Source organism: Monodon monoceros, unplaced genomic scaffold (genome assembly GCF_005190385.1).
Source record: "Monodon monoceros isolate NGI ecotype Baffin Bay Population unplaced genomic scaffold, NGI_Narwhal_1 Super_Scaffold_12, whole genome shotgun sequence".
In the NCBI taxonomy this organism is placed as follows: Eukaryota; Metazoa; Chordata; class Mammalia; order Artiodactyla; family Monodontidae; genus Monodon; species Monodon monoceros.
In genome coordinates this window covers 138,651,074-138,666,401 of record NW_021703768.1, presented here as the reverse complement: position 1 = coordinate 138,666,401, position 15,328 = coordinate 138,651,074, and the positions used below count along the sequence as shown (strand labels likewise).

Here is a 15,328-nt window from a genome sequence, read left to right as displayed (position 1 = left end):
CAGTCCTTCTATGTCCTTGCTGATTTTCTAGTAGTTCTATACATTAGAGTGGAGTGTTTAAGTCTCCAACTGTAATTGAAGGTTTGTTCATTTCTCCTTTCACTGCTGTTTTTACTTCTTGTATTTTTAAGGTCTGATGTTAGGTGCATACATATTTAAGATTGTCATGTCTTGGTGAATTGATTCTTTTATCATTTTTTAATATCCCTCTTTATTCCTGGTAATTTTGATACAATTTCACGAGTCCATTTAATCTATATTGGGAAGTAATGTGCAGAGAGGTTAAGAGAATAGCCTCCGAGTCAGAATTGCCTGGATTTGAATCACACATCCAAGTACAGGTGTATGACCTTGGGCTCATCACTTACCTGTTCCTTGGTTCTGGTTCATTTGTAAATTGGGATAATCTCATTCAATTTGTAGGATTAAGGGTTACATGAGATGATTCATCTAAAACATCTGACTATAGTACCTGATAGTAAAAACTATCATTGTTAACCACAAATGTTAGATCAGAAATGTCTAGTTTTTAGAAAGTATGTCACAGAATTAGAAATACATAGAAGGTTCAGGTCCCTTTTTAAAAACAGCACTTGTGAAAAGAGGGATTATTAAATATATCTAACCTGAGTCAAATACCAGGTTTTTTTTGTGGTGTACAGGCTCTGGACGCGCAGGCTCAGTGGCCATGGCTCACAGGCCCAGCCGCTCTGCGGCATGTGGGATCTTCCTGGACTGGGGCACGAACCCGTGTCCCCTGCATCGGCAGGCGGACTCTCAACCACTGTGCCACCAGGGAAGCCCAGGAACCTTCTTTTATAAAAGTTTTTCTTTCACCAGTAATTCCATACAATGTCTACTTTGTATCTTGTTAGTTTAAACATGAACAGTTCAAAGTCATCTATTGTTTCAGTTCCAATAATAATAATTAACAAGTGATCTAAGCAGATTAACAACGACCTGCTGGAATACTGTTTAATTAGATAATAGGGTTGCACAGAACTTCAGGTGGGCTGAATCTGAGGGTGAATTTGTATTATGGATAGCCATAGTAGTGATGAATCTAAATAATAAAAGTGACCAATAGTGTATAAACACTGACTTTTTAATGCATATTAAGCATATTTAATTGTCATCATCTTGTGTCTATCTTTAAAAAACCATTAGAAAGGAACGTGTCAATTAGGTAATAGCCATACTCTTATACGAAATTTTGTTTCTCCTACCATGCATCTTACTTTAGTGCTAAATTTAAATATAGTGAGTGAAGACAGCTTTTTATTGTGGTTCTATTATCACAGTGCCAAAATAGTTAATTAAATTAGAAGAGAAACAAATAGAAAACCACCCAGCAAAGGAATGCATTTCAGTAACTTTATTGAAAGGTATATCCCTTAGTACCAAAACATAATGGTAGTTGGTTAGGTTACCTCTGCCAACTCAAAATTAACACTGATGTATTCAAAATATTGAAATTTATCAGTCTTTTGGGAAAACTGGAAAGTTATCCGTAAAACATGGTTTACAAAAGTATAGGATACACTGTGGTTCTTTGGTTTATTTTCCAATGCATATCTCCCCATAACATGATGTCAAACTTGGGTACAGCCATCCTGGATGGATTCAGGCTACACATTACATTAACTGACACTTTAACACAGTAGATCTCCTTAGGTTCACTGAAATCCTGAACACTACCTCAGCAACCTTATAATTATGAAGATGCCTACTTACCTTTCTTAATACTTTCCTTTGGCACAGTAGGGGCACTTAATGAAAGTATATTCTCTCCCTTTTAAGCAAAACTCTAAATTAGAAGCAATGACAGTTTCATAAAAACAGTGCTTAGTAAAAACTTCTGGAGTGTTAAATCAGAAAGTTTTCAGAGTGACGTTAATTTGAGTTACTACTACAGTAAAAACTAATTTTCTTGATGGGACTAGACTGAGGCAGTAAATTTTGTATAAAACTTTTTAAATCATGGATATGAACATCACCTGTTTTCTAGAAAAATATTAACGATAACTTAATATGCTGAAATTAATAGGTCTGTAGTTTTGCTTTATATAAAATGCCCTCAAATTTAAATGTGACTCCCATGTAGCAATAAAGTCCACATCTCTGGATTATATATTACTTGCATTATGGGTGCCAAGAAACCATTTTCACTGCCTAGAATACTGACCCTTATTATGCCTTAAAAGTGCATTTGTGAAGTGGTGATTTTGATGTAAACCTCATATTTAAATTTAAAGTTTAAATTTAAATTAAGTAGGTTACCGTTTTTAACACCACCTAAATACAATATATTGACCCAATACAGAAAGTTGGATCAGTGTTAGAAATGAAGATTCACAGTTTACCTTCCCAGGCTTGTCATTAGCATTTCACATTTATGCTGTTAGCTTTGATTTGTATGCTTCACAGGTGAATTCAAATGTGAGTAATTCCACTATAGGGTAATGTTTATTAGGCAGTTTTCCCAAATCTGAGAACACCAATGTTAATCTACTTGTGATGTTTTGAGGCTTCACAGCTTAAATCCGTTATAACATTATGGAATCCACAGCTCAGGATTGTGGAGAAAGGCTTCAGAAGAGTTACTTGTTGCTGTAAGAATCCTAATAAACAAAAAAATCAAGTTATCAGAAGTCTGCCAAACACAAATATTACTACCTGTTAAAATATCTGACTCATAATCACATCTTATGTAGATGTGTTCTATGTTAATATTTAGTTTTGAGTAGGAAGAAAGAAATCACCAACATGAATTAAACTTAGATGGCAAGAATGTATATCATATATTTGTGAGGAGGCTTACATTTTTTATGCATGTAAATACTTTGCAGTGTTCAACTACTATAGCAATGATACATATAAGTTGAGATGTATAATGATACACTATACAGTTGAGACATCCTGGCAGTTTCTAGACATTCAATGTAGAGACCACCTGCCACAACTTACTTTTTAAGTACAATACCCAAGTTCATACTGATTTTGCTAATAAGCTAACAGTCTCAAATTAGTTCAATGTATGGTTCAAAATTTTGGTCCTGCTCCCTCACTCAGGCTCGTGTAACTTTAAATGAGCCAAAGCCTAAGTCTATATACAGCAAAGTGATGTGAAATTGAAAAAAAAAATACTGTTTTAGTGCTACTTTTAAAGTTCAGGTTATTAAGGATGCTGCTTTTTAAGCTGAAAATTTAATGAAATGGCTAACATATATATGAAAGGTTAAGAGAATTCCTTACTCTTAGGGTGTTGTACCTTGAATGTAGTAAATGTCCTCAAATACTAGCTGACTAGATCAGAGAAGTCATTTTCCCCTCTGCTAGTCCAACTCCATTTTTTTAAAAAAATAATGCAGATTTAAATTCTTGAATTGCAGAAGAAAATTATAGCATTAGAAAAGTCTCTCTACATGGAGAAAAACTATGAACCAAATTTACCAATTAAGGGACCATTTCAGGAATTGTTGGAAGGTGGGTTATTCTGTAGTAACTATGCTTCAGTTGCCGTGCAGTACGCCCAGAAACAATCCATTTCAACTTCTGAACATTTGGTTTGGAACACTTGTTTGATGAATATTCAGTTAAACACTTGGATACGAGCTCTTGCCAGAAAGTCAAATCTCTGCCATTGATCTGTGAATAAATTAAAAAAATATATTCTTTAAAATAAAAGTCCTACAGTATTTAATTATAGTAATAATTGCAATCTTATTAACACGTGTGTTTCCTTGTCAAAAAAATTTGAGGATAAGCTACTTAAGTTTCAGATAAACACAGGACATCTCATTTTACTTTAGGAACAAGTGGTTTAGTTGCTTTTACAGCTGTCAACAGGATTTAGGCTATGACCTGGACATACCTTGGAATGTTTCTGAAGACATTCTACTCCTTCTGTTAACTCTACACACCTCTGTGCCTGGATCTCCAAGGCAATGATAGACAATGCCAACACAGATGGCTAAAAGAGATAAATTTTAAAGTAAATGTTGAATATAAAAGTAGGTATATATATAGGTTTAATCTTTATAAAATATTTACCTTTGCTTTAGAAAATATGATCCTGCAGTAGCACGCCTTAAGTTGAGCTTCTAGTCTTTCAAAATTAAGGCTATTCCTCCTTTAAAAAGAAAATGAAATTAATTTTATATAGATAATTTTATATCAAGTCAAAAGAAATTTTTAGAAAAATAAGTCAATTTTAAAGTGAAGTTTATGCACACTTATCATAGAAAGTGAATTATCCGAAGTAAAGAATTTCCCTTCCTTCAGAAACATTAACTTCTTAAGGATACCATAAATGAATTTTAACTGATCTGGGCCAAAAAAAAAGTATCATGCTACAACTCCCAAGGTTTCTTTTCATTTTAATAAATCTATTTTTGAATCTGAAGTTCCTTTTTCCATACATCTGTGTTAGATGCTTACCTACTAGGTTCTATAAGTTAACTTGTCTATAAATGGAAAACGTAATTTTAAAAAAAGTTGAAATGTCCATCTTTAGAATTCACAGACTTCAAGAAGCTACTTTTTACTGAAAGTCTTCTCACTTCTGCTGGAGAGTGAAGTGAAACTCAAGGAGCTTAGCTGTCACTTTACTTATTTTGATTGGAATTCTCCCAGGATATTGATTTTATTTAACATCCGGACAACTTCATTCTGATTTCCAAATCTGCTTTGTTAAAAACAAAGATCACATACCTTTCATATGGCAAGTTCTCTTGAAGGAGTGCATAATAGAGTTGTAGAAACTGAAAGGCAGTAGTAGCTTTGACTTTCCAACACACCTTCTCCAACACAATCTTTTCCATTCTCATCAAGTCTGAAACTGTGAACCTATACTGGCTTATTCGGATCAAGTCAGTTGCCAATGGGACATTCCTTTCCTCTTCTATTGATTTTACAGCCAAATAGAAGCAGCTCAGTCCAACACACCCAAGGTGCTTGGGCTGTACCTAAAAAGACAGTAAGTCCATGTCTTAACCTTATTTCAGTTAAAAAAACATAAAGGATAATCTAGAACTCAACCTATCACTTCGAAAATGTATCTTTGAGGTATATTTCTCAGCTGTGAAGGACTTAACAAGATCCACTGATACCTCAACTGTAGCCTCTTAACCATATGTACCCACTTGGAACCAATTTTTGAGCAAACAGACTAAGTTTCAGTGTAATGTGTGGCTTCAGCACATAACAATTCGTACTTCTTTTGGTTTGTTTAAATCAGTGCAGAACGATAAGCAATAAGCTACTAGGTCAAAGGCTTATATGAGGACTGAAATACCTTACAGCTTATGCACAAAATTTCTTTCCAGAATGTTGTGTTTTTCCAGGCTGTTTTCTTTGTAGTAACACATGTAAAATGTTTTTAAATACTACAGCACATACTGTTTACTCTGCCTGTAAAGCTCTATTCACTACCAGTATTTTAAATTTATTCATCATTTTCTGAATGTCTACAAAATTTGTCACAGTCAAAATTCTGTCCACTTTAAGTTCCGCTCAATGGAAACTTTATGAAGCCTTTACCAGTATTTGTGCTCTCCTCTTCTTAGAACCCCTTCAGCAATACATTTATGCCTCTTTTGAGGTATAATGTAATTATTTTTCTTATTATTCCTTGTACTATATAATAGTTATCAGTGCAAACATTATTGCCACTAAGATTATAATACACTTAAAGGATAGATGTATTTCATCTATGTAACATTTATAGTCAAAGGTAGTGCCTGCACATGGTGTCTAAAGAGTTGTTTAATTAGGGTATTGAAAAAGTTTCTTGAACCATTCAATACACATTGAGTTCCTCCCATATATGATGCATTCTGTTAGGTACTGAGGACTAAAAGATGAGCTGCATTTTAACTGTCACGTTGTTTCATTATCTACCAATGACCACTGGCACACAGAGAAGTCAGATGTATTTGTAACAATTAAGCTCTGAAAGTTACACAGATGTCCTGCTTATCCAATACAGGGAAATAACTATATATAAATGCTCCTTCAGAAGATACTCTCTATTATATGCAAACTTAGGCTGGAAATGACAAGCATAAGCACGACTTGGGTAAATTTAAGGCTAAAACAATTAGAACTTTATTCTATATGAATAGAGATCAAGCAATATACTCTATGACCAGATGGTTGACAGCATCAACAAAAAGGAAAAAAAAAAGAAATATAGTCTAATTCTTAACCCCCAATCTAGCATTCTGCCTCTAACACATTTCTTAAAATTTAGAAACAACAGTAAATAAATGAAAACACCCAACCTATCAAAAAAGACTTTTAAAAACAACAGCCAACTCTCCTACTGGGAGACTCTGCAATTAATTATTTGATATTAGACTACTTTTCAATGTCAGAAAGTAGGTTGAATAAATGATGCATCACTCTTAATTAAAAGGAAGGATTTCATCAGTGCTGTAGTACACAGAATTACCATAATGTTTTGGCTACTTGCTGAAAACAAAAAAAGTTATGAATACCAGCCCAAAGCTAGCAATACCACCTCCAAAACACATTGAACAAAACCACAAAATACTCAGGGTAATGTAGCTTTAGACGTACCTTCATTTTAGACAGGAATCTGTCCAGTAAATTCACAGCTAGAGAAAATGTCTCCGTGTCAAAGCCAAAGAACTGAGTTAGACTAAGGAGATCTTTTACTTCAAAGTCCCTCAGTCTTGCAGTCATTCTAAGGCCATTATCGTGTGCAGATTCAATTAGTCTCAAGCCGCAGACCTTTGGCTGACATCTCAACTCCTGTTCCAACAGGGCATTCAGCTGGTGTAGCGGTTTCTGAGAGTCAGTTGTTGTCAGTACCTCTATCATCTATATATAGAACAAAGCCCAGAAAGGAGTGAAAGAACAGCCCTTCCTGCCTTGTGTTGTGCCAGGTGCATTATAACACAAGTCTCCCCTCCCTCAATGCTATTAGTGAATCTAAGTCACTGCAAAATGCCATCTGTAATTCTCCACCTCCCCAACCAGTTGGTCACATCCTAAATTGTGAGTTCCTAGAGGGCAGTAGCCATGCCTTTTTAAAGAAAAAAAATGCAAATCTTCATGCCCAAACTTTGAAATTAGATGGTAGCATGTATTCTGCCATTTATTAACAATGTGAACTGTTCAAGTTAGTAAATTTTTCTTAGTCCTCAATTCCTAGTCCGTGAAGTGGGTATAAGGTTATTACCTATTTCAGAGACACTTGTGAGGAATGAATGAGATCATCTAGGTACACAGGTACTTAGCACGTACAGTAGGTGCCTAATAAACACTGGGCAATATTAATGAGCTTACTTCTAGTCTGTAAAATGAGGCATATCTGCCTCTTTGAATGGCTGTGAAGATTAACCAAGATGATTCAACTAAAGAGTTTAGCATAGTGCTTGGCACTCACTGCTCAGTAACTGTTAACTTTTATTGATGTTAGGAAAGGAAGCTTAAAGGCAGTTATGGGTGCACGCAGTGGGGGCGGGAGGCTAATCCAGCCTGCAAGAGGAAGCTGGGAGTTTCATTAAGACAATACTGAACATCTACTATGTGCCTGCTCCGGGAACGGGCTAAGCCCTGGACACACGGACGGTCCCTCCTCGCAACAACCGAAAGACAAGGAGGCAGAAAGAATCCTTAGGGTTGCGCGACGGAAAGGGTGGGCAGATGGAGAACCGCAAACTTCAAGGGTCCAACTCTTTGGCCCCTGGGCTGGGACCGGGCCCATAAGACACTAAGACATCTCAGGAGGTCGCATCTGGCCCCGCCCCTCCATGCTCGTACTAGCCTGAACTTGTTGCTCAGGGAGAGTTAACCGAGGAAAAGGGCTCGAGACCTACCCCTCACCCCGCGCCCCACAACCCTGCTCCCTACCCGCACTCCGAGGTCAACCCCGAAATCCGAGCTCACCTTGATCGCGATTGCAGCTCCTCAGCGGTAACCACCCTCCCCGGGCCTGCTCTCACCTCACCCCAAGATATTAGAACCGAGAGGCCTATGAGGCGAGAGGGCTCGCGGGCAAGACGGGAGAGGCCCGGGGAGGGGGAGCCGTCTTGGGTGGAGGTCTCTGCAGCGCCGCCGAGACGACACTGCCCTCCTCGGGGTCTGCTCGGAGCCGAAGGGGCCGCGCCTCGCCTCCTGAGTAATATATTGGAGGGCGGGGTTTTCTCGCTGCGGTGGGAGGGGCACATGGGAGGCATTTTCGCCGCTGATTGGTGCAAGTCTTATGATAGATGGCTCCTGCTGTCCAAAGAGGGCTGGTCCGTAGAGGGAAGAAGTCCGGCCAATCAGCACACGCTTTTCACTATCCCGGAGTCAAATTCTCCGCCCCTTGAGACCACGCCCCCTACCTCTAACTGTCTCTCATTGGAGGATTTCCCCGAGTGTCTTCAATGAAGAGGAGGGGGAGCTGAACGCTGCGCGCACCAACCCAGGCCCGGTAAGGCCTCTGCTGGCGGGCGGATTGGCCAGAATATCGTTCCAGAATGTACTGGGAGTTTTCGTTCCGTTCGGTTTAGTAGAGTGCTTTTGCTCTCTCTAAAAATACAGTGTCTGATTCCACAAAAAAAAAGAAAGGCCTGATTTTTCACTGCGGTTGGAGAGGTGGTGGATATTCTACGGTGTGGTTTATTAAATTTCCAGAAGTTTCTCCGTGTGAGCTTTGGAAATCACTTGTTCCTTGCCTTGTTTTGCTTTTTTGTATAATTTATCAAAGGGTGGAGTTGGGCTACGTACATTCTTGGTCTCCTGCCAGTTTGCTGAATTTGATTTTTGAACAAATTAGAAAAGTTGGTAGTTCTTCTTCGGCTTAAAATGAAAGGTGTGTGGTTGACTCAAGAGGAATAAGTAGACAAAAATAATGTAGTGCTTATGAATCTGAGTTCACAGATCCGTGTGTGAAGCAATATTAGTCTTTTTACTTGCTGTCCATGAACTTAATCTCTGACTGTGAGCCTTTGCCTGGTAAGTGGAAAAATAGTTAGCTTGAAGCCTTCCTGGACTCACTCCTTCCCTCTTTCTTTCCCTATTGTCACAAATGGGAAGGGTCTACATTAAAAGGGCCTGAGGATTGGTGAACAAGGAATTGGTTATCAGTTCTGGTGGACTGTACTTTGATGTCTCTGTTCTCATGGTCTCTTCCTTGTTAGTGGCTTACCTGGGCTTTGAAAAAATTAAAATCTGAAAGATTTGCTGGCATGTTTGCTGTTTGCCCTGCTGGGTGCTTCCCTGAGGCAATGACACAGAACCAAGCCCTGAAATGGAAGCAGAGTTGTGGAGAGAAAGGGGAAGGGAAAACCTGAGAGAAAAAGTTAATGCCCTAAAATATTACCTTAGCCACATCACTAGGTCAGTTTGTCAAACCTCTGTGTTTCAAATGGGGAAGAGGCCTTGGTCATCCTTGAAAAAGAACTCACGTAATGAATATAAATGGGCAATTAAAAACATTTAAAAAGTTCTTTTTACAATAATGTGTGAGTTTACAAATGTAAATGTTTCTCCTTTAGTAACAAAGGAACAAAATTAGTAACAAAATTAGGAATATAGGTATGTACACATGCACTCTTTCACTACTTGTTGAACACGTAATATGTGTCAGTGGAGGACAGAATATACTGGTTCCTGTCCTTGTGGATTGTGTAGTTTTGTGGACAATATAAACTGATTTATTTTCAAGTCACAGGCTACTAACTAGGTACATGACTTTTAACAAGTTTTTAATCGCACTGAGTTTCCATTTTCTTTTATTAATAGGAAATAAAAGTACCTTATTCACAGGGTTATTGAGAGGATTAAATAATGCAAAGTACCTAAAGAGGTAGGCATTGTGCCCAGAGCACAGTAAGTACTTGATAAATGGTAGCCTTTATTATTACATTACTAACATTTCTTTTGAAATGTCTTGCTTAACATACATTTAATTCTGTTTTATCTATTGTCAGAGTTAGTCTTCTAGAATGGGAGTATTGTTTACTTAACACTAATGAAAGTATCTAAATTGTGTCTATTAATTTCTTTTTTTTTAAAGATTTATTTATTTATTTATTTATGAGTGCGTTGGGTCTCAGTTGCGGCTTGTGGGATCTTCGTTGGGGCATGCGGGATTTTTCGTTGTGGTGCATGGGCTCTTCGTTGTGGCGCCCGGGCTTCTCTCTAGTTGTGGTGTGTGGGTTTTCTCTCTCTAGTTGAGGCGTGCGAGCTCAGTAGTTGTGGCATGCAGGCTTAGTTGCCCCATGGCATGTGGGATCTTAGTTCCCTGACCAGGAATTGAACCCATGTCACCTGCATAGGAAGGTGGATTCTTTACCACTGGACCACCAGGGAAGTCCCATGTGTATTAATTTCTATGCCTTTTTTATACTTAAAATTTTCACATGCAGCTTTAGGTAATATATCATTGTTTATGTAATAAAAATGTTTTCTCTTACGTTAGGATCTTATTACTTTTTATTAAAATCTGAAATTACCTGCATGAAAAAAATTGTTTCTATAGCACTGAAGAAACATTGATTCAATACAAATCAGATCAAATGGACATTTTTTACCTTTTCTCCTTCCCCTGACCTCCACTGTCATTTTTATTCCATAATATTAGAATACAGACTATCATTTAAATAATTTTAAAGTCCTAATTAGCAAAATGTGCAAGTGTAAGACTCAATTATGTACTGTTGTAAAAGAAAAAAAAATGAGCCTTTTGTTAATTGTGATTTATTTTTAAAGACTTACAGATTTAGTAATGAGTCTATCAGGAATCTTTCAAAGGACTGACTACCAGGGTATTTTCTAGGCTCAGTGATATATTCAGCTGCCATCTTCACACCTTCTTCTTAATCAGCAGTTAAGTGCAGCAAGTACTGAAACTCAGAATAATGGCCTCAAGGCTGGGCAAGAATCCAAGGCAGTTAACAGGAGGATTTAATCATATTCTCTACACTGCAGATTATAGAAGTGCCTTGAGCAGCAAAAATTATAACAAGCAGGTATAACAGTGGTGGCTTGTCAAATGCTGCCCTGACCAGGGAAATTCCTCGTTGGTTCTGTTTCCATCCTAGAGACTGGAGGAGTCTTTGCACCTCACCCTCTGTTGAGGCTCCCAGACAAATGTCCAGAACTTTTGAATGTGGGCTTGTCCAACTGTGATGAGGGCTGAAAAAGTGAGGATCCAAAGATCTCAGCTCAGTCTCTTCCGCTCTATTTCCTGATCCTTCCTGGAACTAATTATGGCCCCCTCCACCTCTCCAACTATTCTCTAGTGCATCTGCTCTGTCTTAGAAGAGAACTTGCTTCGCTTTGGCTTTTTGGAGTCTTCATTAGCCCCTGGGATAGCAGAGAAATTGTGTATAGTTTGGGTGGTGACGGGGAGGCAGGGAAAAGGATACATAGAAAACAGATTAGTAATGTCAGGTATATCTTGCCTTTCAGAGATTCTAGCTATCTCTGATAAAGTAACCCTTTCCAATTAATTGAGGTGTTACTATATTCAGTGGAAAAATAAACTTTGTCAGGTAACCACTGCTATATAAAGGCACTGGAGAACATTAGACGCAGATCTCCCACTTGCTAGCATTTAGTCTAATGGCCATAGGCTCTGTTGAGTACAGGGCTCAAAGCCAAGATCAGCCAATAACGAAAAGAGTTTGCATTTGTTATGTATTTCCCAAGTGCCAGTTGTGTGCTGAACTTAAACACACATGATCTTATTTAGTCCTCTAACAACTCTGATATTATTATTATGTTCAGAAATGAGGAATATATCGTATATCTCCTGTTTAGCAACTACTTTTTACTGTTTACTAAATATTCTTAACACATAGCTTGAATTTGGATTTTACAGCGTTTAAGAACAAGTTTTTATTTTGGAACCTTTTAAACTCATTACCCAACTTCAGTAATCATCAGCATTTTGCCCATGTTGCCTATTTACTTTCTGTTTGTCTCAACATTCAACAAATATGTATTGAGAGCTTTCTAGGTGCCAAACCATTGTGTTTTGTAGTCCCAGATTGAAAATGTTACAATTTTGGGCCATAGGGTGTGTTGGCTATTGTGTTTTGTGAAGATAGGTGTTGGAAGGATCAGCTGGGTCATTCTCCAGGTGCATCTCTTTCTAGTCTGAAGCCCACACTGAAGGTGTCTCTGGGGTCTGCTGCTTTGATAGGAGAAGGAGGGAATGGGGAGGGATAATAGCTCCCTTCCTTATTTAGGTCTCTGCCTGTATTGCTAACCTTCCTCACAGAAGTGCATGCAGACACACCCAGACACACACACACACACACACCCCTTTACAAAAGATTTTGACAGAGTTGAATTTTGGGAAATGAAGTACTTTCTAATCTAGCTTTTTTGTCCCTTAGGGATCTCATAGGTCTGAACTTTTGTTCTCTAGGTAAGCCTTCCTTGCCTGAGGTCACCACTTTCCTCATTTCTTTAGCCTTTTAACTCTTTAACTCGTGATCTCAGTTTTGATGCAGCCAAGTGAAGAGGTTGGTGCAAAGGGCATTCCAGACAAAAGCAACAGTATGGCAAAGGCATGGAGGAAAGAGAGACTAAGTTGATTTCTGTAAATGAAATACAGATGACTCTGGCTAAAGCATGGAGGGTGTTGGAGGTAGGGGAGTCTAGCAGTGAGGTGGGGAAAGAAGCAGTTGCTTATCCTGAAGGACCAGGTATACCATATATACCATTATTGGAATTTTGGACTTTATAGGCTTTGGGGAACCAACCATGGAATTTAAAGGGACTGTCACAACTGGATTTGTGATTTAGAATGACCATTTGGCATCAGTGTGAAGAGAGGAAAGAGAGGGCCAAGAGTGGAGCCGGAAGAGCAGTTTAAGAGGCCACTGCCTTAACCTAGGAAAAAATGAGAAGATTGAACTGAGGGAGTGAGAGTGGGAATGGGAAGGAGATGGATTCAAGGGACCTTAGGAGGTTGAGCTGATGGATTGTGGTGATTGATTAGATTTGATTGGTTAGGTGATCAGGATGAAGGCAGAGTCAAGAATACTGTTCAAATTTCTGGTTCAGCAAAAAGTTGAATGAAGAGTCTATTTATGTGCTAAGTTCAGGGAATACAGGAAAAAGTCCAGGTTTGTAGGGGAAGACGTTGACCTAGAGATGCCTGAGGGAACTCCAGGTGGAAATGTCCCAAGGCATGCAGAGAAACATTTGGTGCTACTGATAACTTTCGGACTCATCAGAATATGAGAGGTGATTGAGTCATGGAAGGAGATCAGTCAGGGACAATTGAAGGTGGTAAGAGAAGCCTGAGGAGAGAGTCTAGGGAACAGGAGTCTCTGAAGGGATCTAGAAGGAGAAGGCATGTTACTGGAGTCAAGAGAAAGTGTTTCAAGGAGGGAGTGAGCACCAGTGTCTCATGCTGCAAACAGGATGAAATGAAGTATGAACAACAGAGAAAGAAAATGAAATCAATGAATGTGTGACCCACTCTTGCAAGGGGCTGGACTGTGAGGGATAGAGACCCTGGACAGAGAGTGGAATGGTATTGAGAGAGATATTTTGCTTTTCAAAGATGAGCTAGACTTGTGCATGTTTAAGTAATGACCAGAAAGAGCCAGCAGAGAAAAAGAAGGATCTGACTGCTAGAACAATCTAAGTTCTCAGATGACACTAGTCAATTTGCATTCCGTCAGCTGTATTGTTATAGAAGCTTCTATATAGTCAAATACTCACAGACTACAATGGAAGGGAACAACACAAAGGGGCAGAAATTATATGTGTTTAGCATGCCTAAAATTCTCTAAATAGATGTTAAGAAATATCACTACATGCTTTATAAATGTTTATGTTTTCTATAGCTATTTTATATTAAGCATTTCCAGTTTCAGATTATCCAAAGCACTCCTCTTGATTTAAAATATTCTGGCTTGCCAGGTTTAGGAGCTTTATATCAGTGTTGAAGTAAGAGTAATAAATAAAAACATGCATTTTATGTAACCATATGTAGTTAGAATATGATAGAACAAGGCATCCATCCAAGCCTTAAATATCTAGCTTTTGTTGAAAGTCAGCCATACATAGATTGAGCTCAAATAGAATAAAAACTTTAGGCACATTATGGAGGTTTCTATTTTTAATGGAAATATACATATATTTACATCATACAACCATAAGTGTGTGTGAGCATGGAAATATGTGGATGTGATAAGTAATACTGCCAAATAGCATTGATATAGATTTTTCTATAACACATTTCCTGTCAATCCTGGCCTTGTAGAAGAATTTTTAATAACTAAAAGCAGTAGTTTGGTTGAGACATGAAGGGACAGACTACAGTCTGGGTCTCATTTTCCCCAGTTACTATCTCCCACTCTCAATATTTTCATATTTTAATTGGGAAAATAATAACAGTACTACATCAGAGGTTTAATTAATTGAACTAATACTCAGAAGTAGCATATGTAAGGACTTATTAAATGTTAGATATTATTATCTGCAGAAATAAGTAAACTTCTGTGAGATAAATAAATTGCAACCCACGATACTGCTGACATCAATTACTAAGTATATTTAAACGAAGAAATGTTATCAAGGTCTTTGCTCTTTTTTACTTACAATAATAAGTTAGTCTTCCAGTTGTTTTCACTTTAAAGTGGGAATTCATCTCCTACTATGCCAGATATAAGACCTCATAAACTGGGAGGAGTTGCTAGAACAAATCAACTAACAAACATAAACCAATGTTTTAGGTTTTTCCTTAGTCTTTCTTCTGTGAAGCATTTTCCTTAAGTGGACTCTCCTTTACGTATGAAAGTGTATGATGATTCCCATCAAGATAAAAATCTTCTATTTTTAGTAAACTTCATAGTTTACCAAGGATTTTCACATATATTTTCTCAAACTCCCGAAAATCCTTGCCAGATTTTCAGGGCATAGATTGTTAGTTTGCTAGGGCTGCCATCACAAAATACCACAGACTGGCTGCCTTAAACAACAGAAATTTGTTTTCTCACAGTCTGGAGTCTGAAGTCCAAGATCGATGAGACGGTAGGTTAGGGTTCTTCTAAGACCTTGCCTTGGCTTGCATGTGGCCACCTCCTCGCTGTGTCATCGCTTGGACTTTTCTGTGTATCTGCATCTTCCTGGTGTCTCTTCCTCTTCTTATAAGGACAATAGTCATATCGGCTTAGGGACCCACCTTTGTGGCTTCATTTAACTTTAATTATCCCTTTACAGGCCCTATTTCCAAATATAGATATGAATTTGGGGGGGACACAATTCAGTCCATAACAGATTGTGATCCATATTTTCTTGGGGAGAACAGAAAGGCCAGAGAGGTTAAATGATTTTATTCAGGGTC

The 15,328-nt window shown here is 38.1% G+C and overlaps 1 protein-coding gene across 2 annotated transcripts; it reads right to left on the bottom strand.

Annotated features, from left to right (window-relative positions):
• Positions 1 to 1,360: 1,360 nt before the first annotated feature.
• Positions 1,361 to 8,138, bottom strand: CCNG1 (cyclin G1). 2 transcript variants are annotated; one of them, XM_029219068.1, is made up of 8 exons: positions 7,918 to 8,138; positions 6,583 to 6,846; positions 4,714 to 4,967; positions 4,054 to 4,132; positions 3,875 to 3,973; positions 3,524 to 3,648; positions 3,454 to 3,474; positions 1,361 to 2,621 (listed from the first exon to the last, which is right to left on the bottom strand). In XM_029219068.1, exons 2-8 carry the CDS (start codon positions 6,844 to 6,846, stop codon positions 2,555 to 2,557), a joined length of 909 nt encoding a protein of 302 aa, XP_029074901.1. In that variant the 5' UTR covers positions 7,918 to 8,138; the 3' UTR covers positions 1,361 to 2,554. The 2 variants fall into 2 exon arrangements, with proteins under 2 accessions (XP_029074901.1, XP_029074900.1); XM_029219067.1 differs by having other exon boundaries at positions 3,454 to 3,648; positions 7,918 to 8,135.
• Between the last annotated feature and the right edge of the window lie 7,190 nt (positions 8,139 to 15,328).

Bases quoted from the DNA above. Each gene is read 5' to 3' on its own strand.
- CCNG1 (XM_029219068.1), bottom strand. From the start codon at position 6,846: ATGATAGAGGTACTGACAACAACTGACTCTCAGAAACCGCTACACCAG. The intron at 3,475-3,523 runs ACGGCAACTGAA...CTTCCAACAATT, and splicing joins ATTGTTTCTGGGCGTACTGC to CCTGAAATGGTCCCTTAATT. The intron at 2,622-3,453 runs GTAAATTTGGTT...TTTGTTTATTAG, and splicing joins CTGAAATGGTCCCTTAATTG to GATTCTTACAGCAACAAGTA.